Below are 23334 nucleotides of genomic sequence, written 5' to 3'. Positions count from 1 at the left end.
TAGACCAATGAAATAGAATTGAGCTCGGATGTAATCCACACAAACACTGATGATTATGACAAGTAGTAGCACTGTAGTACTGTCCTCCTGTTGTTTGTTGATTGACTCGAGCAGGCACCAGTAATGTCTCCATTGTGAGACTTGTTGTTACTGTGTTTGGCATATCGAACACATCACAGGTAGCTTGCCAGGCTCTACCATGTGGGCGAAATACTCTCGGTAGCTTGCCGGGCTTTTCAAGAGGGGCGGTGGAATCAAACCCGGCTTGGCCAGGCCAGCAGCCTGCAAGGCAAATGCCCTACCGCTGTGCTATGGCTACACAAACACGAGACAGGGATGAATGAAGACGTTACTGGTGCCGGCTCAAGCAAATCAATGAGTAACGGGATGTCAAGTGATTAAGTAATCAAGTGATCAAGTAATGAAAAATAATGGAGAAAAATCTCTTTGATATATGGTTTTGGACTAACTGTGCACCTGCAAAAGAATGAAATACACTCATTCTTTAATTCAACAAAATATTAATTCAAAATAGATTAAAGACGTAGGTTTAAGAAGTCATAAAATAAGAGAAGAAAACACTGGTGATATATATCAGGATATCAGCATTAAAGATTTGTTTGTGGCCTTGATGCCAAAAGCAAGGGAAGCAAAAGAAAACATATATATATAAACAAAACAAGGAAAAACCTCAATGGAAAAATTAGCAATGTGAATAAACACTTGTCCAAAGACATATAGATGGTTCAAATGTCCAAAGACATATAGCATGTGTAACAATGCTTGTCATCAGTATTAGGAAAGTGTAGATCAAAATCACAATGAGGTATCATTATCGCTCACCTGGAAGACTGCTGTATATCAAGAAGGTAAGTGACAAGTGTTAGGGAGGGTATGGCAAGAAAGGAATCTACATACTCTTAGTGAGAATATAAATGGGTGCAGAATGTTATATGCCCCACAATGCTTACTGCAGCATGATATCTATTGGCTAAAATATGGAAACAACCTAGTTGCCCACTGATTTATAACTGGATCAAGAAGATACTATAACTGGATCAATAGAATACTATTAGAATACTATTCAGCTAATATATGTGATGGCATAACACACCATGAAATATTATTCAGTTAAAAAGACGAAATTTCGCTATTTGCTGCAGAATCAAACTAACTCAAGGAGATTATGTGAAGTTAAATCAGTCACGAAGGAGAAAGTCAAAGGTTGGATAATTTTACTTCTAGGTACAAAATAAAGAAACAAGAGAGATAAACAAAATAAAGTAAAAAAAAAATTAATGGAATAGAACTGTCGTTCTGTTGTTCATTACAACCGAACTAAGGTTGAAGGAAAGTGGATGGCAGTACTAGGCCAGGGTAGAATAAGTCTAATGAATGGTGATGGTTGTTTTATTAATTAAACAAATTTTAAAAAATGTCAGAATAGCAATAAGTAAGTAAAGTAAAGTAAAGGCCCTCCCGTTGATCATCGATTTGCTCGAGCGGGCCCAGTAACGTCTCCATTGGAGACTTTGTTGTTCCTGTGTCTGGCATATCGAATACTCTCGGTAGCTTGCCAAGCTCTCCGAGAGGGGCGGAGGAATCGAACTCGGGTCGGCCATGTTGGCTGCGTGCAAGGCAAACGCCCTACCGGCTGTGCTATCGCTCCAGCCTTAAGTAAATAAGTAAATATGCAAATATTTACTTATATTTGCGAGATCGGGGCTGGAGCGATAGCACAGCGGTAGGGCGTTTGCCTTGCACGTGGCCAACATGGCCGACCCGAGTTCGATTCCTCCGCCCCTCTCGGAGAGCTTGGCAAGCTACCGAGAGTATTCGATATGCCAGACACAGGAACAACAAAGTCTCCAATGGAGACGTTACTGGGCCCGCTCGAGCAAATCGATGATCAACGGGAGGGCCTTTACCTTTACCTTTACTTATATTTGCATATAAGTAAATATGCAATAAGTAAATAAGTAAATATGCAATAAGTAAATATACTTATTGCATATTTACTTATTTACTATTTACTTAAGCATAAGTAAATAAGCAATAAGTAAATATGCAAATATTTAGAGTAACGAAATGATAAAATCCTAATGAACAGTGGTGAATTACTGAGTTAGGTTTTTACTATTATTATTTTTTGAATGGTTTACTGATAGACCAGAGGTTCAGTCAAAAGAGTATCTTTTCTGCATGCTGAAAATAGACTACAGACCAAACATGATTGCCACTCAGTGCCTCTTTTGCAAACCACAGCACCCAAAAGGAGAGAGAAAACAAAAGGGAATGCCCTGCCACAGGGGTGGGGGGATGGGGGGATGGGAGTGGGAGGGATACTGGGATCTGTGGTGGTGGGAAATGGGCACTGGTGGAGGGATGGGTACTCAATCACTGTATAACTAAAACCCAAGCACAAAAAAATTGTAAGTCTACAATTACAATACAATAAAAATTGTAAGTCTATACCTGTACCACATGGTGTTTCACTAATAAAAAAAAAAAGCATCTTTTCTTCAGGAGATTACCACCATACCACTCATTGCTGAAAATGGGTTTACATGGAAACTGTTCTCTTCCTGCTATCTTGTTGAAAAAAGTCACCTACATACATATTAAACCAAAGGAAAATGGTGAGCAAAGGCTTAAATAAAGAAACCAGGGTCAGCCTTGAGTCCTGATTTCCCCAAGTCCAGCGTTCTCCTGGCAGGAAACACATGGCAGCATTTGATGAGTGCAGAAGTTGTTGGTGTTGCTGGAGAATCAAACAGTGAATGATACTTCCTGGGAGGGGCAGAGAAACCCACCAATGACCATGCCAGCAATGAGGTAACTTCAGGGGGGGTCTGTAATCATGGGCAATCCAATTCTGCACTGGATCAGAACAGAATCCTTTCTTTATTTTTGGTCGAGGGGGGTGCCTGGGGCGGTCACACCTCACTATGCTCAGGGATTATTCCCGGCTCTGCACTCAGGAATTACTCCTGCGAGTGCTTGGGGTACCATGTGGGATCGATTTGGGTTGGCCATATGCAACGCAAGTGCCCTACCCACTTACTCTCTCTCTGGTCCTGAAATTCATTTTCAAGAAACTGTAAAGCATGTGAGCGATAGAGCGAGATCAGTAAGAGCACAAAAGAAACAGATATGCCTGAAAGATAGCACAGAGGGTAGGGCACTTGTGCTGTATGCAGTTGACCCTGGGTTCAATCCCTGGCACCCCATATGGTCCCCTGAGCATTTTCCGGAGTGATTCCTGAACACAGGGCCAAGAGGAATCCCTGTGTATAGGTGAGTGTGTCCAAACACTCTTCCTTCCCCATCTACCCCCAAACGCGCCCCCCCCGCCTGCCCCCACCCCACAAAAGAAACAACACACTGATCAGAAAATAACAAGGACTCTTTATAAACTGGGGGTCTAAATTATTTCCTCTGTTTTAAAATAGAAATGTAATTAAGTAATACACTTAGAATCCCCGGTTCTTCGTGAATGGCTTCTTAAGGAGTGTAAAAGTCTCAACGTCAAGAGTGATGGCGATTCTCTGGTTCACATATCCATGACCTAGATCAAGTCCAGCTGTGAACAAGAACAACAGATTAGATGGAACCAGACCTGAACAGGGCCTCACAAGTAACAGAACTTAAGTACGAAGGCTCTCTTTCCAGGTGGAATGCCTGGGCTTGCACACTTATTACCTAGAAGTCTGCTAGGGACAAAAATACCAAACATCTCCTCATTACAATACGAAGAACTTCTTCCCCAAAAAACGCTGAGTGATTTTTGCTGGACAGCTGTCATACAAGCCTTAGAGGCGCAAAGTTTCTAAACATGGAACATGTGCATGAGACTTGCTCTTCCAGCCCATGTTCTCCCAGGAACTTCTATCTCACTAGTTTGTCTCTACTGCTTGCTTTTCCCACTCTAGAGAAGCTCATCTTCTCTCTTGAACACACACATGCTTCCTCTCTTTCTCTCCCCTCACATTTTTCTAAGTAAGTTTCAATTAAAACTATCTTGCTTCACTAAATAAATAGATATGTGCATGAACACCATGTCTTCTATGGGCATCCGGCCATGGTGTGATCATTCCGAGTGATCCCCAAATGTTTATCAGTCTGTTTTGTTTATACTAAGTTAATTGCGACCATTGGAGAATTTGAATTTTTAAAAAGACGGTGTTTTATTTGTCAACCCACACAAATTGCATGTTGTATTGCTTATTTTGGGCGAGAGCAATTTTGGTAAAGTGTACCATTTTGCTTCTAAAGGAATAGCTTCCTCAGCTCTTTTTTTTTTCAGTTCTTCAAAAGAGAGGATTAAACCGAATGAACAACATAACCGAAATCACAGAGCACAAGAATTTCCATTACGAAGTGACTCACCTGAGTAAACTTCTAATGACATAAGTAATAGTGAAGGGCACTTGCGGTGTGTTAGGAATTAAACATAAACAAGAGACAGTCAATGACAGATAAGCAGCCTTAGAGGCGGTATTTGTAGATCACATGATTTAAATCATTAGAACGTCTAGTACATATTAAAGTTACTTACTAAATCATCCACATCACCACCTTCCTCAGGCATGGCTGCTTTTTCATCATTTGTGTTTTCTTTGGGGGCCAGAAACTGTGAAAAGAAAACCAGATAAAATACCAAAATAACAAGTTCTCCTCTTTCTTTTCTCTGTTTTTTTAGGCCATACCCTGCAGTGCTCAGGGCTTACACCTGGCTCTGTACTCTGGGATCACTCCTGGCAGGCTTGAGGGGCCATATGGATAGAACCCAGGTTGGCTGCTTGCAAGGCAAGCACTTTGTCCGCTATACTCTCTCTCTAGCTCTTGTTTTCCTGTTCTAATGAAGGAATAATCTCCTAGCATTATATGCAAACTAGAGAAGCTTGCTCGTTAGCGAAGTCTCATTGAAAACGGTCCAAAGGAATAGCAAGTTGATGCATGCAGCTTCACTGGGTTCTGGATAAAATGACTAAATTTGAGGTTGAACAGTTCAAACTAGCTACTGCAGAGAGACCCTGCGAAGAGGGAGAGACTGTCTAGAATCAGTTTAGAATTTGTGTCTGAGACCTGGAAATTCTGAGACAGACTCTGCAGAAAGAGGTCCTCCATGAAAGACTGTAAGAGACCAGATAAAACCCAGATTTCAGGGGCTGGGGAGATGGTACTCAATCACCCTCCCGAACTTTTTCTCTTCAAAGTCACTTCACCCTTCATTCTCTTGGGTTTTGACTGAGAGTTTAAATTTTTTTCCAAAAACATTTTATGGATCTTGCTATCACTCTTCATTGATCCTAAACTGGATTTTGGTGAATGCTGGAAACCAATGCGTGTAAGCGAGAGAAAATGCCAGCAATGCAGGTACAGTTTGGAATAAATGTAAAGCAGTTTGTGTGTCATTAATTCCATTGTACTGGTTGATTAATAATAAAAATACTTATAGGCTTAAAAACAGATAAAGTACCAAACACATATGTATTTGCACATGATTGATGTCTAATGATTAAATTATATGATCTTAGATCCCTAAATTAATCTTTATGCATCTTCAAATTGTCAGTATTAGATGATTTTAATTTTGTTCCTCTCCCCTTTTACTCACTGTCATTAACCCGCATGCGATGTCCCTTTCATCACTAGTCTGTGACTGATGGATAGGACTTACCCAGATGGGGTGCACAGAATACAAATTAAAGCTGCTCTTACAATAAATCTCTGTAGGGTCACACATGACCAGCCCCTTCCAAGCCCCCAGGGCGCAATGGTTCCACAGTCTACTACATCTTTCATTATTATTCCTTTGTAGCACAATATGTGGCAGGTATTTGCTGATGACTTTAGGAAGTTCCTAACGTTTTCTGGCACCAAGTCTCCAACAGCCTCAGCTTCTCTCCATTGGCTATTCGCAAAGCCCCCTCTGCACTGCAATTTCAGGATAAATTAAGACAGAACTGCTGCACAGTGTGGGCATAATACATACAATTCAATACAAGTGGCACAACTCTGAGATGAGGCCAAGTTCCTAGGGAAGAAAGTAGCAGCAGCAAACAAACTCTCATTTCCATCAAGCATATAAACATCTGCAGCTGATTTTCCATCAGACAGATCTGCTTCACATTATTGGCTAAGCAAATTACGGCTAAAAGCTAGGCTGCCATCCATTTTCCTTCCCAAAGCCCCAGGCAAGCCTGGTCTTTTATACACATGACTCCTCATCATCTGAGCTTTTAACTGCAAGTAATTTCCAGGCTTGCAGGAACAGGGAAAGTAGTGATATCTAGCAGAGAATTCAATTATTGGCTTGCTTTCACAATAAAAGCAACAGTTTCTCTGAAGGTAGTCAGAAAGAAGTAGGAGTCAATTTTCATCTTTCTTTATATTCTTTTCCTTAGCAATATGCTATAAAAATTTCTGTGATAAAATTCGTCCCTTTGTAAACCAGCGTCATTTACTTGGGGTTACCAAGAAATAACGTCCTTACTTGGAGAACTTTGGGCTGGAGCGATAGCACGGCAGGTAGGGCATTTGCCTTGCACGTGGCCGACCCGGGTTCGATTCCTCCGTCCCTCTTAGAGAGCTGGGCAAGCTACTGAGAGTATCCTGCCCACATGGTAGAGCCTGGCAAGCTCCCCGTGGTGTATTTGATATGCCAAAAACAATAACAACAAGTCTCACAATGGAGATGTTACTGGTGCCTGCTCGAGCAAATCGATGAACAATGGGAGGACAGTGCTACAGAGAATTTTATGATCCTGACCACAAGTAGAAAAATGGTATTAAATAATCTCCATACCATTCCTAAGACTGAAAAACTCTCAGTGTGTGCTCTGACCCATATCAATCCCCAAATCAATAACATATGGCCTCTTTTGGCTCTCAGAGAATCACCAGGATGCAGATGTATAGAAGAAGAAAGCAATATTTGCATGCTTTTGTCTAAAATGACAAAACGCGTGGTTTCATCATGCCACCTGTAGCTTAGTTCATACTACTTAAGCTCTAGAGCACGGCAGAGAAATCCTGCAGCTCAGCATGGGAGCAGAAACATCGCCAGAGCTTTGTCAGTTCCTTAGCGACCCTTGGTAAACTGGTTTTCCCTTATATAATTTTCCCCCAAATTAAAACAGAAATTCCACCACTCATCTATCAACTGTACTTAGCTGTATCAAGTTTTAAACAAAGTACTTTTATTTTTATAAAGTAAAAATGCTTCACGGTATTTATTAATATTTTTACTCTAACTCTAGAAATAAACTCAGCCTATATCCATGAAATGTCATAAACGAAAGAGCCATAGTATTTTCATTCCTAGTTTACAGGGTTTGAAAACAAAAAACAATCGGATCTCCATTATCAAGAGAATGGAATACTACATAGCTTTATTAAAGAATGAACATTCTAACAACTGGATAATTATATGAAGGATAGTAGGCAAAATTGCTCTCCACTGACAGATCTCAAAATAGTGGTTATTCTAAGGGACATGGAGTTTCTGACAGGGAAGGGCACTGGAAAATGCATCTTCATGGGTGATGTAGAGGTGATCTATATTTTGATCTGGGTGAGGGTTATCCAGATGGTTATCCAGAATTCATCAAGTTGCCCATTTAAGATATGTGCAGTTACTGTATATGTTCCACCTCAATAAAAATTTGTAATTGTCTTAAAAGTATAAAGGGCTAAAATATAAAGCAACAATGTGATATTTTCTATGTTGCTTTTCTTGCCCTAGACTATAGGTATAGAACAAGTACTCTAGGGATTTAAGGCAAAAATATAGAAAGAAGCAAAAGAAAATATCATGGGGGTCTAAGAGGGGCCAACAGAGATAACTATCCTCAAGAATTGTTTCTTAAATTTTATCTTTTCTTATTCTTTAACAGACCCTAAAGATTTCCTTATACGTGCAGACACACAAAAATGTTTGTAGTCATGCAGGAGGAAACACAAGCATCCTTTCTTTAGGTAGATTGGCTAGTGGCGTCCTCTAAGGGGGTGGCATGGACAGGAAGTACTATGAAGTGGCCGAAAGATGGCTAGAATAAGAGTCTAGTGAGTGCTTCTAGGCTTGTTTTAGACTTGTGAGATGCTGCAATGGCCAACTCCTCCATCTTGCTCCTATCTGTGAAATGACCAGCATGCCAAGGTCTGAGTGTCTACAAATGTGGGAAATAAATGCCAACCAGGCGGTCATAAGGACAAGTGCCAAAAAGGTGCCCACCTCCCCCCATCCCCAAGCTTGTATCAAATGATTATTTAGATAGAGCTCACTCTCTTGGAATGCCATGAGAAACACATTCTCCTGCCATGGTGGGGGAAAAAAATGCACTTTCCCTTCTGTGTTCAATGGAAAGCGCTGCCTTTATCTGGTTTATATATCAGGCTTCCTTGTAAGCTTTCAGTTTTAAAAATAAAAACTCAGCTAGGAGACCATTAGGATTCTTTCCAGCGGAATAAAATTCTATACAACTTCAGCCAATGTTCTCTGCCTTAGTTAAGAATCTGGCTTGTTTAATGCTTCTGGCTCTGTACTTCTCCACAGTCATCATCAACTTTGGGGGCTTCTCTGCAGTCATCACCCAAAGACCACACTTTGCCGTGGAGCTGTGTGTGCATTGTGGGGATGGGGTACGGGGTGAGGATGTGTGTGTCACAACAGCCATGGCCTCTGCCCACAAGGAGTGGGTAGCACAATCCTTGGTGGAAACAGGAGAAATGTTTCCAGGTATTGGCAATGGTATCCTGGGGTCAAGCGTAACTCCTGAATGAGAGACACTACTGTCATCCCAATGCATGCTGGCAAGAAGAAATTCAAAGCAAAACAAACAAGAACCTTCCAAAACACTTTAAGTACAGAATCAGCCCACCCTGACCTTTTCATAAGCCCAGATCTTGCTCTCAGATGGCCTGGGACTAAAGATTTCCTAGCTGCTCCTGGCATGTTCAGGGAACAGCATCACACGTCTACCCAGCAACGGCCAGGTAGGAGCCACACAGAGCTACACGTACACACACACACACACACACACACAGACGCTGCCACACCTCACATGGAGAGCACTTGTCTAACAATGAGAACCAGGGGCAGGAAAGGCTAAACAAAGAACTGACAGATGGCAGTGACAAGATAAAAGAATCAAAAAGGACAGTGTTCATGATTGGGCTTCACGCTGAAGAGAGAGGTATCCGTAAACTTAAAAGAACCTTTCATTCCTGCGGCGTTGCTGACTTACCTACATTCCTGAAAGACTCATAAAGTCTACAAGTTTCTAGAAAGATTAAAAAGAAATGGCTTTCTTAACAATATAAAAAGTTACGAGTTCATGTTCAAAATGGACATCCCTGGATAATTATTTCCTTTCAAATCATCAACACTTAATAGCAATAACTCTGGGGGCTGGCACAATAGTACTGAGCAGATAGGGCGTTCGACTTGCAAGCGGCCAACCTGGGTTCGATCTCCGGCATCCCATATGGTCCCCCATGCACCGCCAGGAGTAATTCCTGAGTGCAGAGTCAGGAGTAAACCCTGAACATCGCTAGGTGTGACCCCCCCCCCCCCAAAAAAAAAAACAGAAAAAAAATAGCAATAACTCCAAAGTTTGCTAACTTTAAAGAAGTTATGAGAAATGCTGGAAATTTTTTAATGGACTGTGAGGACTGCTCTTCAATCTTCCTAATTCTAGTCAAGTTTCCTTAATAACCTATTGGGGAAGTGGTCAAGCCTAAGACTTGCTTTGAAGGCAATGCAAATGAAATGCTTCAGTATATGGTCAAGAGTGCTGACACCTCCCCGACTTGGCCGAGAGAAACAGCTGAAGCCCAACTCCCCTACTAAAATCACAAGTAATTCTCAACATCTGTACATATACATGCCCCCTCTACACGTTAAAAATCGACAGAGGTCCATTAGAAACACTTTTAATGCAAAGGATTATTTTTTTTGTGGTGAAAAACAGGGTTTGGGTGTGCTAGAGACGCGGAAACAAAAGTAGAGCCTGCCCAAGTCAGCCCTGATGGGCTGTGCAGTGACGTCAATCTGGAACAAGTTTCCCTCTGCCATAGCTTCTTGTTTCCTCCCTGTTCAAAGAGGGTGAAGTTGTCTGAGCTGCATGAAACCCACTGAAATCAGTTCTGCTGAGATTTGAATCATCTAAGGACACCAACTCATACCTAGGGATACCAGAAATTCCTCTCCGTGGCTTAATTATCAGACATTAAAATTCCTGGTGCTTAGGCTGCGTGCTCTTACATTCTGACGATACTGCGTGTGCAACACAGAAGAAGCCTCAGACGATTTGCAAGAGCTCATTATCCTTTCTTAGATTTCTCTCCTCTCTCTATCCTGGATTCACTTAGCTCTGACATTTTTGGGGGAAGATGTATTGCTAGGAGAGAAAACTACCTATTTTAGATTAGTGCTCCTCGCTTCCTCGAAAAAAATAGTGTTCTGTACTCTACTCTCACCTGGTAATGACAAAAAGCAGTAATGGCTAAAATGAAATTACTTGGCATGAATTACTTAAATTATTTAGCAAAAATTAATTTTGATAAGCCTTTGCCTCGTAACGATTTTTTGTTTTGTCTCAGGGCCACACCTGGGGTTACTTAGGGCTTACTCCTAGTTCTGTACCCAGGGATTATTCCTGACAGTGCTGGGGAGCGGGAATCAAATTGAGGTTGGCAGTGTGCAAGGCAAATGACTTAACCCCTGTACTTATTCACTGACTCTGTATAATGGTTACTTTTACGTCAGCTTGACTTTGACTATGATGCCCAGTTGTGTCAAACATCAGTATAGATTTTGCTACCCAGGGATTGGTTTTTTTTTTTTTTTGCTTTTTAGGTCACACCTGACAATGCACAGGGGTTACTCCTGGCTTTGCACTCAGGAATTACTCCTGGTGGTGCTCAGGGGACCCTATGGGATTCTGGGAATCGAACCTGGCCACGTGCAAGGCAAATGCCCTACCCACTGTGCTATTGCTCCAGCCCCTACCCAGGGATTTTATAAATCTGATTTTAAATATTTATTACAAGCTGACTTTAGGTAAAGCAGAGTACCCTCCCTATTAGGCTTTATCTGATGAGTTGAAGGAATCTTGACTGTAGGTAGAAAACTTGCTCAAGTTTCCAGCTTGTTGGTGTGCCCTACAAACTCAAGATTTTTCAGCTGCCTCAACTCTTTCAAATCAATATCCCTAACACACCCCCTTCCCCCAGCCCCTTAGCTCTCAATCAGCACATCCCATTGGTATTCAAAGAGCCCTGAATGATACACTTCAGTTCAAGAGGGGAATATTATTCTATCATGCTTTTGGATAAGGTTACAAAGAGCCAAGAAGTTAAATGACCTGCTCTCAATGAGCCTATGACACTCTCTGGACTCTAAGGACTCTTTCAGGACTCTTTCATCGTATCTCTTTCACAGATATGATGAAGTCCCTTCTGAGACCATCATCACCAGATATTTGAGTCATTTATGCCTTGAAAATTCCAGGCTCTGGCCTTACTTGGGAGAATGTTATTTTGTCAGTGTCTCCCTCCACTATCTTGAAAGGTACCGTCGACTTCCACCCTAGACAGTTTCTAGGGTGAGAAACTTGTGTCTTTTCATTTGATCTAGCATGGTACTTAATAGAGGCTTAGAATGAAACTGACATAAAAACAGCCAGATATTGTGCTAGTGGGACTGGATGGTAACTTTGTCTGAAGATGAACACCAGGAACCATATATCTTGGGACTATTTAATGTAGATTCATTCAAATTTCATCACAAACTTGAGGGGTATAATGAAGGATTATTGTGCTAAACAGTTATGTGCATTCAACTTACAGATGAAATCAAACTCAACACTGGTAAGCCAAACAGGGAGATTCCGACCGAGCCCTTTGTCTTTCTAAAGGTCACAAGGTATTCAAACAGCTGGTCTTTTACTAAAAACACTTGGATGTACCTTATACTAGGCTACTTGTGCTTCTCTACCTTACTAGTCATTACAATCGCCTATGGAGGTTTAAAAAAACAAGAAAAATCCACATCCAGGACCCATATCAAGACAAATGAATATTGGGGAGAAGCCGGTCATTATTTATTATTTTTTAAAGGTGACCAATGTGTGACCTGGATAGAACTTAGAAATCACATCACTGGGCTAGATAATTTCATGCCTTTTTCCTGGGTCTCGACCAAGCTTGGAATTCAGGAATTCTACAGTTACTGAAGCTGGAATACAGGTAAATTTTAGAAGCACTACGACAGCCTACAGAAATCTGAGATTATCATTTCTTCCACAAGAACATTACAGCCGAAGTAATTTGCTGGTTGGCTGAATAAAGAATGGGTACACTGATTTAGCTTCCCTTACACTTTGACTTCTTGAGGAAAGAAATGGGCATCAAGAAAATAACATTCCCTGCAACGATCCATCTATAGATAGGGAATAATCAATCAATACCTTTTTGGCTTCTTCAGCTGTGACAGAGCTTCCAGCGGCTTCATCTTTGGTGATCAGAGAAATTCCATCTGAAAAGGAATTCACAAGAAAAAGCTCAAATTCAAAGGCAAACCTAATCCTTCCTGCCTTTTGACCACATCTCCTCCCATCTTTGCATTGGAGAATTTTGAAAATATGCAAATATTTTTGTATTTTGTAATCTTCTATAGAAGAACTGGAAAGGCATTTAACTAACACACTGTTCCTTCTGTCTGACATTAGTGATCCTTTCCCTATGTTTCGTACAAAATAAGGGTTGCATCTTAAATGCTACCTGCTCCAAGAGCCTCCCTTAAGTAACCCCAGACAGAAATAAGCTCTTATTCAGAATTTGCAAATCATCTCGTTTATCCTATCGAAATGGCTCGCCCCCATTATATCCTACCCTTAGAACTCTCTTACACATTTTCTCTACCTCCTAACTATCCTTTTCTTGAAGGCAGAGACTAGGTTTTATCATGCCTCACTGGGATATATATTAGAAGCTCAGTACAGGTTTGCCCTGCTCTCCAAAAGGCAAATAGTTTGATTGGTTAAAGTTTAGTGTACTATTTTTGTGTGTATGCCTGAGGACATTATTACCATTAATCTGTGTGAAAAGAAAAATGTATGCATTTCCAGATCCAAAAAAATAAGTCACCAAACTGGCTATAGCAGGTAAAACCTGTAAAAGTTGGTCTGCATACTTCAGTCCAAACTCATTAGTCCTCCGTAGGGGAATCTGTAGGCATTCTGCCTTTCAGCAGTGTCCACTGGCGGTTGATGAAATGGTGAGAGGTGTCAGGTCAGGAGGAAGCATGCGGCCACAGTGGTCATACCCACCATCAAGCACAGCACATCACTTTTGGTTCCATGAGAGCAAATCAAGGAGAGAAAAAAATCTAGCCTCTAGTTTTCTCTTCTTCCAAAGTCTTTCTACTGCTTCGAAGAGCTGATGCTTCAATACATTTTCAGAAAATTACACGCACTAAACATGCAGTTGTACTGAGAAATGGCACAGGTACTACGGACCCTCTCAAAAGTAGGTAAGTTCTCAGAAAATATGTTTGTGTATGTCCTGTAAGCCTATTTTTTTTCTAGCAAACAATATGCTGGAGGCATTCAATAAATACCAAAACCAATCTCTTTCATCTACTGGGTTGGCAGCAGAGACACAAAAGTGATTTGAGTAAGCCCCATTCACCACCTATTCTAATTGCTTTTGCTCCCCAGTGTAGAAGTTAAAGGGCTGAAAAATTAACTGTCAGGACAATGGCTGCCCATGTGATGAAAGGCTGCCTGTTAGAAGCAGGACAGATAGGTATGTGATTCCTTTGTACGGAACTTGCAGGGGGTGGGGGGGGGGGGCAGAAACTAATTTGGGGGTCTGGCTTTAAGTGAAAAGTTTTGTCCTTTCAACACCGTTTTCACTATATATATATATATTTTTTTTTTTCCTTTTTTTTCTTTTTGGGTCATACCCAGCGATGCTCAGGGGTCACTCCTGGCTTTGCACTCAGAAATTACTCCTGGCGGTACTGGAGGAACTACATGGGATGCTGGGGATCGAACCCGGGTCGGCTGCATGCAAGGCAAATGCTCTACCCACAGTACACAATTGCTCCGGGCCCACTATATATATAAATATATATATATATATATAATGGCCCCACAATATATATATATTTTAATAGATAGTACCTGATGTCTGGGCTCTGAAAAACCAAGTCAGTCTCCAAAAAAATGGGCAAGGAGCAAAAAGGGCTTTTATATCTCAAACCTAAAACGAAAAGAACCCAGGAGGCCTTCTTTCCTCAGTTTTGTTTGCATGGTCACTGTGAAAAGTGAGGAACTAAGTGACTCCGGTGGACGAAGATGCTGTCTTGCTGGTTTGGAAAGCCCAGGGACATGAGTGGCAGGGAGCCAACATGGAGGGTGAGGTCAAGGAAAGTGCTGGATATGGGTGAACTAAGAGGGGCCTGTGGACTTGAGAAATGGGGCAACACTGGGCACCCGAGGGCCCTGGAGTGCAGAGCCGCCGGGGGGCCTGCTGTGTTTCCCGGCTGTTTCTCACTCTGAAAATGCTGATTAAAGCAGGTGTTTCAGTGCCTTGGCTCCTGAGCATCTCCTAAATCCCTAGGGAAAGCTTACAGGTTCCCACATAGCATACCACAATATAATTTATATTCAGGAACAATGCCAATAGCTAAAGTATTGGTAGGAAAAGACAAAGGATATCTTACCCTGAACGATGATGTCCCAGAAATGATTTAATTGTTTAATCTCCACCTTTTCTCGAAGGGCCTTCAAGAAATCGTTAAAACGCTTCTCTTCTGAAAACTGTGGTTGTCAAAGCAAACACAAGAACAAGTCATTCCCTGACCAAAGTGCTATATATTCTGAAGCTACCGTATTTATTACAAAAAGATATAGACCCTTCTTCTTGGATGAATGCTAAACTGGAGTTGCAAACTGCAACTTTGTGTGTTAGGAACCCAAAATCTTCCTTCCATGTGCGGAAGGCAGAAAGCTTCCCCGAATCCCACAGAGTTATTTTGGTGGTTCAGTCCTTGTCCTTTTAATTTTTAATATAGGCAATATCAAGCATAAACCGAGAAAAACATTTAATGAATGCTCATGTATCCCTCACCCAGCCTCAATAATTATTAACTTGGCAAATTTCATTTCATCTGCACATGATGCTCAGATGAGTTTGAAGCAGATTTCAATCATATATTTCACCTATAAATATTTCAGCACACAGTATCTAAAATATTTACTTTCAAAAAAATGCTCACAAAAATGAGTAATTCCTCAACAGAAGCCACCAAACAGTCAGTACGCACATTTTTCCAATTAGGAAACATTTTATATTTTTTTGTAATTTATAAAATCTTCATAGTAAGACTCATTTGAGGGTCTGGTGACTCTGAAGTACAGCAGGTAAAAGTTTTTTGCTTTGCATGTGGCTGATCCTGGTTCAATCCCTGATACCATATATGGTTCCCCCGAGTCTGTCAAGAGTGATTCCTGAGTGCAGAGCCAGGAGTAACCTCGAGCACTGCAGGTGTTGCCCAAACTCACCTCTACCCCCAAAACATTGATTTGATATATCCCTAAAATGTCTTCTGTTTCCCCTGCTGATCTTTATGTAGTTCTCCATGTATTTTTTGTTTTGTTTTGTTTTTCCTTTTTGGCTTTCTGGGTCACACCCAGTGATGCTCAGGGGTAACTCCTGGCTCTGCAACCAGGAACAACTCCTGGTGGTGCTCAGGGGACCATATAGGATGCTGGGGATTGAACCGGGTCAGTCATGTGCAAAGCAAACATCCTACCTGCTCTATTATAGCTCCAGCCCCAGCTCTCCAGGTTTTAAAGAACCACAGAACTCCTGTTACTTCTAAAGACTTATGGCAGCAACATTAAACAAAAGTGCTATCAAAACACTTCACCCAGCCTGGGGCAGTGTTGTAAAGCACTGTATTATTCACTACCTTTTCTTTTTTGTTTTTCTGACTTGGGAGTCACATCTAGTGGTGCTCAGAGTTTACCCCTGCCTCTGTACTCAGGCATCACTCCTGGTGGTGCTCCAGAGACCATATGTGACACCCAGGATTGAACTGGGGTAAGCTGCATGCAAGGCAAGTGCTCTAGTGCTTGTACTATCCTTCTGGCTCTTTTACTATCTTTTCCACTTAATCAAATCTCTCTATCTCTGAGTCAGCCTTCATCTCATATTGACTCTTCTTGCCAAAAATTCTGCGTTATTTACAGAGCCTTTTGGTCATTTATTTTTGACTTGTTTACTTTATTCTAATTTTAACACTTTTATTACTACTTTTTTTTAAGTACATAAGCTATTCAAAATTTAACTGGGGGGCCAGAGAGATAATACAGTGGGTAGGAAGCTTATGGGGTAGGAACCGTAAGTAGGAACTACATATGGGGGTCACCAGGAGTGATTCCTGAGCACAGAGCTACAAATAAGCCAGGAGCACAGCAGAACGTGGCCTCCTCTCCTCCCCATGCAAAAATCATTTGTTCATTCAGTCATTGGTTTCCTTCAGAATAGCCCATTCTGGGCCCAGAATGAGAGGACAGTGGGGAGTACATTTGCCCAGAATGCAGCTGACCAGAGTTCGATCCCAAGCATCCCATATGGTCCCTTGAGCACCACAGGGAGTAATTCCTGATTGCAGAGCCAGAAGTAACCCCTGAGTATCACCAGGTCTGACCCAAAAAGCTAACCCTTCTAAGCAATAGCCCATCCTATACAATGACTGAGCCAACAGATGTTACAATGAAAATTCCCCTGGCTCTCCCTATCGGCATCATGTATAGGGGCTATAGTATCAATAAAAACAGGGATAAACGGGGGTGGAGGGATGAGGGGTGGGAGGAGATGCTGGGACCCGTGGTGATGGATGACGGGCACTGGTGGAGGGATGGGCACTTGATCATTGTATAACTGAAACCCAAGCACAAAATTTGTAAGCCTATAACTGTACCTCATGGTGTTTCACTAATAAAAAAAGAAAAAAACAGGGATAAAATACTTCACATTCCCGTGCTCTTACTTCTCCTTCCAGAAATGACACAGAATGGAAAATGAACTAGTCCTCTACCCTCTGCTCATCATACGTTGCTATTTATAGTGAAACGATTTGGGAGGGTTTGGGGGTGGGGTGAGGTGGGGCGAGGGAGCTTCTGGCCAACTGCTCAGGAAGGAGAGACCGGCTGCTCTGTATTTACCTGAATGGCTTCTTTCCGGAAGGCTTTGATGCAATCCATGCTCTTCATAAAATAGGCTGTTTCGTTCGTATCCAAAAACTGTTCAATGTGATTTATCAGCTGTTGACTCACTAGAACAGAAGACAGTGAGTTTTCCTCAATGGGAATGATGCTTGCAGGAGTGCCTGCCTCTGCGTGCACCTGCAAATATGCACTTCGGGGCTGGGTGGGGGGGTGTCTCACTGTCATGGGCACGGAGCCATACTTCTTTTCAGAGGGCTGGCTGGGGAGGGGAGATGAGGTGCACGATGCTGATCCCCAAGGTCTCCATTTGAGATGTTTGGGTCATTCTTACTGATATTTACCAAGAACTAAAATCTAATTTCTATCACCCCTGTTGATATTTACCCAGAGCTAAAATTTAATTTCACAAGTGCTAAGAATTAAACCTAAATGTTCCTTTTGGGATTTCAAACAAATACAAAGTTGCTAGTTCTAAAAATCTGTTGGTGATGCTTTTTTTTTTAATTTTCACCTCAGGATTCAGGGGCTATTTGGGTAATTCAGAACTGCAGTTCCTGGTAGAAAATATACTCTCCTCACTCCCCAGGTTCCACCTTGGATAAGTGCCCAATAGTTCCTGGCAGTGAAAAGTAAAGAGCGGAAGACAGCCATCTTCTACCAGTCCCAGTCGGTGTTTGTTGTAAAAGATACCCAGTTCTTCTACAAAGAAAAGACCAGGCCTAGACTTACGTTCCTTTACAGTGGGAAACCACTGCTACTTAGCTTTTTGTCCTTGGCTGGACCCAAATGTTTTGTGTAGCCACTTAGGCCTCTTTAGCTTATGGTACTTAATAAACAATAATCAAGAGGCTGCAATATGTCAAGTGCTACAGAAAGAGGAAATACAATCATATCATTTTCAAGGAGGGATGCAACTTGAGGATGCTTCAGAAGTGCACACACAGCTCTTCAGGGTGAAAAACAGCACAGGAAGAACTGAAACATACATCAGGATCTGTCGGCCATCTTACTGAGAAAGTTATTCAGAAAAGACAAAGCGAAAGCCGAAACCGACAATTCATGCTTAGTAGTAACTAGATGGAAAAGAAGAGATCAGAAAGGAAGGTGGGGGGTGTGGGAGGGGGTCTTTGACCCTGATTCAAGTTAAAAATGAAGTCCTCGTGTATCTGTCTGTGTATCTTATTAACTGAGTTAACAAGCAGATCAAACACGAACCCTTCCGATCTATGTAAAGTAAATCCAGGAGAGGTGAACATGTCCACTGACGGGTACCCTTCTGCTTGTCCCTGAAACTACCTTAACCGATTCAACAATGTGTGCTGGATGACCACGAATTCTAAGACTGCACATGGGCCATATTCACCGCCTGGACTTCCTAATAGTTCTGAATGCATGTGTGCACAATACTAATGAAAACTCCTTTCAAACTCACCTGTAAGGCTCAAGGCCACTAATTGAATCATGGTGCTCTGGGGCAATGCTCAGTGCCTTAGGAAAAACACGAAATTCAGTGCTATCAATTTATTGCCTAAGGTACCCTGTGAAAAGAACTGAAAACCTAGACAAAGTGTTTTCCAATACAACAGTTTCACAGCAAGAGAAAAATATTCCCAGTGACCCTTTCATCTCTTCTACTGACTAGTGTATGATCTCTATTATATTTAAAATGGAAAGATTAAAGAGCTGTGTCCCTGCAATTCCATATATCTTTACCAAGCTGTTTCGCAGCCGTGAAAGAACAACTGAGTGTAATTCAAAAAAATATCAATAAGGTGCAGATGTATGTTTTTAAACACAGTGAAAAAGAGAATCCTGATGAGTAGGCAGAACTGCACATTATCAAGAAGCACAAGAATCTATCTCCATTGTTGAACCAGGACAGATAAAGTAACAAAAATGCTTGATATTCCCTATACTACTCACTATCCCAGAGAAAGCCAAGCTCTGTTTATATCAGTCTGATATAAAGTCCATTCGGAGTTATATATTGAGGCACAAATAAAAGCCTTTACAAGACCAAAGGCTGTTCATCTCCGAGATTCCAAATTTCTCATTTCTTCTGAAATGAGAGTAAGAGATCACAGCAAGCTAAATGTCTCTCTCTCTCTGCTTTAGTGATTATTTTCATAAATTTATCCTCGTCTGAATTTACTGCATAATTGAGACACATAATATGCTACAATATATTTTGCAAGACATATAATTCAGTTGAAGATAAGATCTTTGCTTTTAAGGCGACTCAAGTCTAATAAGGCATGCATAAATAATGGAAGGTAAATGGGAAAAGGGCATGAGTTGTAGAGAAATAACTGACTGAAACGTTAAAAAAAATTGGTGCTTATGGGAAAATTTTCATGAGTTTAGCAAGGTTGTTAAGCCAGGCGATGAAAAATAGAATTTGGCCATTGTACAGCAGAAAACACGGGAAGCAAAAAGTATAAGTAGATGCAGAAAAGTACAGGGTATGCTTAAAAATGGTGAAAGGCTTACTACATGGAGTCCATGGAGGGGGGAAGGGCTTGAAGGGCAAGCCTGTATGGAACGATCTTTAGAGTTCTAAAAGAGGAAAAGGAACTGATGAAAGAGGCTAAGAAGGCTTGGAAGGGCAGAGAACCAGCAGGCTGTGATATCACAGATACTACCAGAAGAAATTAAATAGGAGAATTCTCCATGGAGTCCAAACTATTACCTAAAGACTGCGAGAAAAAAAATACAGAAAGTGCAAAGGACTAAGGAGTAACCTTTAGGGAGCCCTTCTGCCTGAGAACCTATGCTGCGACTAGATGAAGCTTTCAGCTTTGCAAAAAAAAAAAAACTGCATCCTGACCGAAAATTCCCCCCCCCCCCCCACCCCATCTGCCCCTAACCACACATGGGCAGGCCGTCTTACTGAGAAACTTAGTCGCAAAAGACAAAGCAAAAGTGAAAACCAACAGTCCAGTCTTAGTAACTAGCTGGAAAAGAGGAGATCAGAAAGGAAGGGGGGGGGGGTCTTTGACCCTGTTTCAAGTTAAAAATGAAGTCCTCGTGTATCTGTCTGTTTATCTTATTTATGGCAGAATATTCTGGACTTTGCTCCAGAGGACTCAGAAATACAACTAGATACCCAAACTTCCTGTAAGTCCAGTGACCACAAAGAACCAGATTCTTTGATTTTGCAGATTCCTAGATTCTGTCTAGGAATCACTTGTTACATGGCCTCTGTATGTGGCCCATAATTCTGAATTCTGTCCCTCCTCTTCCTGGACTGTCTTGTGGTTCACTGCCTTTAATGAACTATTTAATAACCAGTGAATAGCTGTGATGGATGATGGATGCGGCAATCTACAGAGTATCAGTTGAAGGATGGACAGAAGATTTCCCTTCCAGAGTGTGGTGACTTCTCATACTTCCCAGACATTTTTAATAAAAATGAAATGAAGAAACAGTTGACAAAAATAGTATTCACCTTTGGAAAGACTACCGTGTGATTTGCCCTTGTTCCCGATGCTGCCCGAAGAAAATGATCACCACAGCACCTTTCTCTGCTTCTACATCAATTACAGGGCTGAGGAATGGCCTGTCAGTCTTCATACCCAGTAAATCACAACCCCAATTATAATCCACCAGAATGCTTTTCAGAATTAGTCAGAGGTTCAATAATACTCATTAGTAGCTAATAGAAAAAATGGTAAAATGGTAACTGGAAGAGCCTTTCATCTTGGGATACTAAGGCACGGAGACCTTCATTTATCTCAAAGAGTCTTCAAAAGCAAAGTCTCTGCTCTGGACACTGAGGTTAGAAATATGAAGAATACATATTCATGCAGCATGTTCCCTTAACCCTATTCAGTTGTTGATACCCAAAATTAGTCTCAGTCGGGTACTACTTTAGTTCACATTAAAAATGCTAGCCACGGGGCTGGAGCGATAGCACAGCGGGTAGGGCGTTCGCCTTAAAAGCGGCCAACATGGCCGACCCGAGTTCGATTCCTCCGCCCCTCTCGGAGAGCCCGGCAAGCTACCGAGCGTATTCGATATGCCAGACACAGTAACAACAAAGTCTCCAATGGAGATGTTACTGGGCCCGCTCGAGCAAATCGACGATCAACGGGAGGACCTTTACCTTTACCTTACCTTAGCCAGGGTCCACAAGCCCTGTGGCCAGGGGCCTGCTTTGCACCGGTGAGGCTAAATCCTAGCACTGCTCTCTCCCCCAATACCGAGTGCCATGCCCGCAACACCAGAATGGTACAACTCCTGGCACACTATAACCACCACCACGTGCGTGTGAGCACCAAAATGAAGCTTTTGTCTGTGACCCCCCGCACCACATAATAATAGTAACAATAACCAAGAAGTGGAAGGGCTGGGGGTGAGGGGTTTTGCCAGGGGCGGGGCAGGGGAAGAGTCAATTTAAAAAAAAAAAGAAAAAAGAAAACACAAAAACCATTATCGAAATTCAGAAGTGCAATATAAGAGGAAAAGGGCAGTGTTTTCTTTCCAATTTGAGATGTATGTATTTTCCTCTCTGGAGAAAACATTAGGACCGTCCCAAGTCCTACAAAATGGACCATCGCCCTTCACGCTATGCAGTGACAAAACCAGACGTGTGGGGTTACATGACTGTCAGCCTCTGGCTTACACTGACTCTACCTCCCTGAGCAGCTGTTTCCAACAAAATGGAAGGAAGCATTTCATTGTGAGTCTTTCCCCCTCTCTGTGAAACAGCTAGAAAAGCAGCAGGCCACTTGCCCGTCACATATAATACATGAAGGATCATAAGGCCCTCTCAGACAATTTTGCCGAATCCAGGCAGTATTCAGAATGCTTCCCCGCATCATTTTTCTCACTATCTCAAGGCGACTTGTGAATTTTGTTTGTTAAAGAGGTGCACATTTTGTAGGTGTCAGCAGTAAAATTCAAACAATAGATTTACATAGTCATGACAATGATACCATTTTTATGTATCAAACCAGACTGCAAAGTGGTAATAAAAATCAAGTACCTAAATCAACATATGGTCAGGTCAAGTGAGAAAAAAGGAGTAGTCACAGCAGCAAATGAAACTCTTTAAGCAAAATCTCCAGTCTTACCACCAGCCAAATCCACATGTTACGTAGAATCACTGTCTTTAGAAATTTACAAGAAACCTTTACTTAGGAAGAATGTTTTTATATAGGCAACCGAAACAGAAATGGATCACAAATATTCTTCCTTATACCTCTAGGATAGAAATTCACCATTTTCAGAGGAAACAGTACATATATATATATACACACACACACACACATATGTATATAAATATATACATATGTATATATACATATGTATATATATATATATATATATATATATGGCACGGTCAGACCAGATGAATAGAAAGTAGTGAATATTTAACACAGACTTTTCAACTCAGGTCACAGTTACATAGGTGATAGAGAGTTGCAAAGCCAGAAGGTCTTGCAACCCAGAGATTAGGAATAGCCAGAAGTCCTCAGGACATATTTGGTAGTGTGCATAAAGGAAGGTGCTCAGGACCAGTTCTGTGGCAGGAGAAGTTATTTAGAATGGAAGATGTTGTTCAAGGGAAAGACTGACCCCATCCCTTGAGAAAGAAACAAACTGCTTTACTCTTGGCTTAAACACCCAGGACTGTGTATTCACTTGGTTCTTTAAACAGGACACGAGATGGGAGTGGACCAGCAGAGTGTAACCATTTTCAGTTCCTGCATCAATCGACTGTTTGACTACTTTATTGATTATCTGACTACTTTATTAGTAGTTTGAATAGTTTATAGATTGACAATTTTACAGATTGCTTTATGTTTAGTTACTGTTTAACTATTGCCTACTTTACTTTTGGTTTTGGTTTAACAATTGCTTGCTTTATTTTTAATTTCTATATTAAAAGTGGATTGTTTGGCTAACTGCTTCGTTTGGTTTCTGTAAATTTGCTTGCTTAGTGAAATTCCAAGAAAGTGGTTTGGGCTTTTAAAAAACCTTTGCTTTTTGCTTTTTACACCTTGCCTCTCTCATCCAGGCTGGGCTTGAAAGAACAGTCCTTGGCCAGCTAATAAAGGCTCTTTGATTTGAGATAAGACTC

General features: G+C 41.5%; 1 protein-coding gene across 1 annotated transcript in view; it reads right to left on the bottom strand.

Annotated features, from left to right (window-relative positions):
* Positions 1-3388: 3388 nt before the first annotated feature.
* Positions 3389-23334, bottom strand: part of XRCC5 (X-ray repair cross complementing 5) — a 117937-nt gene continuing 97991 nt past the window's right edge. The window contains exons 17-21 of the mRNA XM_056111579.1: positions 17247-17356; positions 14738-14834; positions 12477-12544; positions 4559-4633; positions 3389-3583 (exon numbers count right to left, since the gene is read on the bottom strand). Coding sequence (XP_055967554.1) covers positions 3569-3583; positions 4559-4633; positions 12477-12544; positions 14738-14834; positions 17247-17356 — 365 coding nt within the window. The 3' untranslated portion in view covers positions 3389-3568. The remainder of the gene's footprint in view (positions 3584-4558; positions 4634-12476; positions 12545-14737; positions 14835-17246; positions 17357-23334) is intronic.

The sequence above is a fragment of the Sorex fumeus genome, unplaced genomic scaffold, assembly GCF_029834395.1.
Source record: "Sorex fumeus unplaced genomic scaffold, SorFum_2.1 ptg000014l, whole genome shotgun sequence".
In the NCBI taxonomy this organism is placed as follows: domain Eukaryota; kingdom Metazoa; phylum Chordata; class Mammalia; order Eulipotyphla; family Soricidae; genus Sorex; species Sorex fumeus.
This window is presented reverse-complemented; position numbering and strand designations above follow the sequence as displayed.